General features: G+C 37.3%; 1 protein-coding gene across 3 annotated transcripts; it reads right to left on the bottom strand.

Moving 5' to 3' along the window:
* Positions 1 to 207: 207 nt before the first annotated feature.
* LOC137713313 (short-chain dehydrogenase TIC 32 B, chloroplastic-like) lies at positions 208 to 2,680 on the bottom strand. 3 transcript variants are annotated; one of them, XM_068452594.1, is made up of 9 exons: positions 2,547 to 2,680; positions 2,329 to 2,493; positions 2,013 to 2,244; positions 1,824 to 1,903; positions 1,586 to 1,742; positions 1,222 to 1,303; positions 1,018 to 1,105; positions 878 to 924; positions 208 to 772 (listed from the first exon to the last, which is right to left on the bottom strand). In XM_068452594.1, the coding sequence occupies exons 2-9, from the start codon at positions 2,450 to 2,452 to the stop codon at positions 569 to 571; spliced, it is 1,014 nt and encodes a 337-aa protein (XP_068308695.1). In that variant the 5' UTR covers positions 2,453 to 2,493; positions 2,547 to 2,680; the 3' UTR covers positions 208 to 568. The 3 variants fall into 3 exon arrangements, with proteins under 3 accessions (XP_068308695.1, XP_068308696.1, XP_068308697.1); XM_068452595.1 differs by having other exon boundaries at positions 2,329 to 2,470; XM_068452596.1 differs by having other exon boundaries at positions 2,329 to 2,464.
* Positions 2,681 to 3,176: the final 496 nt, after the last annotated feature.

The raw sequence follows: 3,176 nt of genomic DNA, 5'->3' as shown, positions 1-3,176 counted from the left end.
TAACAAGCACCTCAAATCATTGTTTTATATGTATGCTACACTAATGAATGCAAGAGACTTAGTATTTAAGTAGTTATGAACATTACTCTGTATTCGAGATTTTAAGTTTGAATTTCTCTACTTTAATATGGCTTGTATTGAAAAATTATATAAAAATTAATACACCAATGACCAATCCAATATTCTAAGAGAGTAAGACCGGCATCATCTAATAACATACACCTCAAAAATGATATAGAAATCAACAAAATAAACAACTTTAATTTCATTGGTCATGACTTGGTTCCAACTAAGAAAACCATTCATTCACTTCATAATATATATTCATGCATCAAAAGCCTTTCCCTTATCTAAATATTCATGCCACTAAAACTACCACTTATGTTCAAAGCTAGCTGTGTAATTATATTTATCCTTCTTCTTTCCTATTTAACTCTCTCCTCCACTTTACTACTGTATTTTAGCTAGCTAATTTAACAGACATTAAGAAGTAAGAACTAGGCTAGTTATATAATTAATATGCTGTTCTGTTTCTCTATATATGATTGACGATCAATTTTCCATTGTTTTAGTACTCCAAGTGGTGGGTTGGATCAAAGATAGCATTGGAATTCTTGGACACCATGATTTCAGAGGCGGACCATAATCGAGCAGCTTCGCTTAAGTTCGACCCCATCTTCGACGGTGATGTCTCGTTGCAATCAGCAAAGTACTTCCCAGACACGCCCAACAGCCTAGGATGAGTAGCAACATAACATGTCGTCGCAGCAGCCTTCAATAGTGCATACAAAGAAACTAAAGTTATCGCATAAAGAATATAATTAACTAAACTGTTATTGACGCTCCAACATAATCATCCTAATATTCATAAACTAACCTGAGGGATTGTTTTCAAGAGCTTTGAAGCAAAGAGGAACACCAAATCTACATATTCAAAAACCCTTTTCATTTAGTACAAAAGTATTACACAAAAATTTCAACTAATCAATTCACAGTTTCTTGTGACGAAAACCGAACCTGTGGCAAGACCTTCACGTTCTCGGGTGAGGCGGGTTTTAACGATACCCGGATGCACGCAGTTAATGGTCACGTTGGCCTCCATTTCCTGATTTTAGTAAAATCATTGAGTTAAATAAAATAAACAAAACAAAATTAGGGACAATAATTTGAAGAAAAACACAAAGAAAGAAGGAAACAAAAATCGCTTTTTAATCACCAAACCTTGAGTCTGCGAGCAAGTTCCTTCGTGTGCAAGACGTTGGCGAGCTTTGAGAGCGCGTACGCACGTGTCTCGTCGTACTGGCTAAGCTTCCAGACAAATTTTCCAATTCAGATAAAAAAAAAGGTCAAACTCCCGAAGACAAATTGATTATAATCATTTAAACAATCAAAATGAAATCCAACCCGATCAATCGGCTACAGTTCCCGATTCTTCATATCGATTTATGTTACCAATCAACGTTTAATAATAACAGTATGTTACTAATCTATATGTTATAATAACAGTGATAACATAATTCATGTATCACAAACCAATCAAATCATAATACTAAATAATAAATTCACATGTTACAATATAACTCACCTTCTGCTTCGGCTTATATTGCCAAGATATCGGATTATATCGCCGGAAAACCAGCCATGAATAGACGACGACACATTCACGATTCGTCCTTGAACGCCGCTAACCCCCGCTGTTTCGATCATTTTGTTGAGCAACAGCTTCGTCAACAGAAAATGACCTAAAAAATATTAACGTGTTCAATAAAAAATACAAAAATAGTACTAATTTTAGCTTTAGTCGGAGTAAAAGTTATAATTACCGAGATAATTAGTAGCAAAGGTCATTTCGATTCCGTCTTCGGAAATCGCGTGCTCGTGCGCAAACTTTCCGGCGTTGTTTCTGAGACAAACAAACAAATGAAACCTTTTCAGTCAGTTTTCGTTTTCTTTTCTTTTCTTGCATTTTCTCGGCAACCAAGCAGAAAACAAGAAAGAAAGAGAATATTTACATAAGGAGATTAAGAGGCAGCCGGAGGGACTCGAAATCGGAGACGAAGCTCCTAACAGAGGCGAGGGAGCTGAGATCGAGCGCCATGACGATGATCTTCGAGCCGGGAAACTCGGAGACGATTCGAGCCTTGGCATCCTCGGCAGCTTTGAGGCTTCGAGCCGGGAGGACAAGCTTTGCCCCGCGCTTGGCTAAAACTCGGGCCGTCTCAGCTCCGATCCCTGACGTGGCACCTGAAATAATCCGAAAAACCACATGATCGGTTAAAAATAAGGAAAACTGATTGTAATCAGACGGCGAGGATTGCGCGTAAGTACCTGTGATGATGGCGGTGATCTGGTGGAGATCGGCGGAGGCGTCAGTGACTTGCTCGGCTGTGCTCTTTGAACCGTAGCCGCTGGCACCGGGTGAGCCGATCAGGTACTTGAAAGTGTCGAGCATTTTTGTGTATCACTGATACTAGTGTATTTTGACCACGTTAACTATAACACACAACAAAACAAATGAGAGAGAGAGAGAGAGGCAAAGCACGTACGTGTTTGGTTAGGTTATTCACTGTCTCTGAAGGAGTACGAGCCGCTTTGCACACAGACTGAAGAGAGGGTTGAGGAAGGAGAGAGAAAACCAAGAGAGAGTGGATTGGGGAGAGAGATTTTATATAATGGTGACGTTAATTTGGTTATGGTGGAAACAATCAATTGAGATTGAGAGAAGGGGATGGCATATAGGATAACGAACTCGTTTGAAAGTGCTTTTAAAATAGTTGAAGGCGGCTTTTGTGAAAATATTTTTAAAAACAATCCTTTGTAAAATTCAATTAACTCTTATAAAAGCACTTGAAGTACTTTAGGGCACATCGAGTTTTCAAGTGCTTTAAAAAGATTAGCTAATATTTATTGCAGAAAACACGTCAAGTGCTTAATTTTGGAATCCAAAAATATTTCTCTAAAATCTCTTTAATTTTAAAAGCACTTTCAAACGACCTCTGTATATTTTTCAGTGATTAATAGATCAAGTTAAAATTTTATTTGGCATGTTTAGGTTGATTTGCTTCTTTTTTTTTTTTTTTTAATTGTGGTCCTAGCTATCCATCTACCTTCTACTTAAGTATTACTCATTCCAAATTTTTGTAAATATTTGAATGAAAATTTAGAAAATAAACGAT

This window comes from Pyrus communis, chromosome 13 (genome assembly GCF_963583255.1).
Source record: "Pyrus communis chromosome 13, drPyrComm1.1, whole genome shotgun sequence".
Taxonomy (NCBI): Eukaryota; Viridiplantae; Streptophyta; class Magnoliopsida; order Rosales; family Rosaceae; genus Pyrus; species Pyrus communis.
Note: the sequence above shows the minus strand (reverse complement) of the source record. Positions and strands in the feature narration are given on the sequence as shown.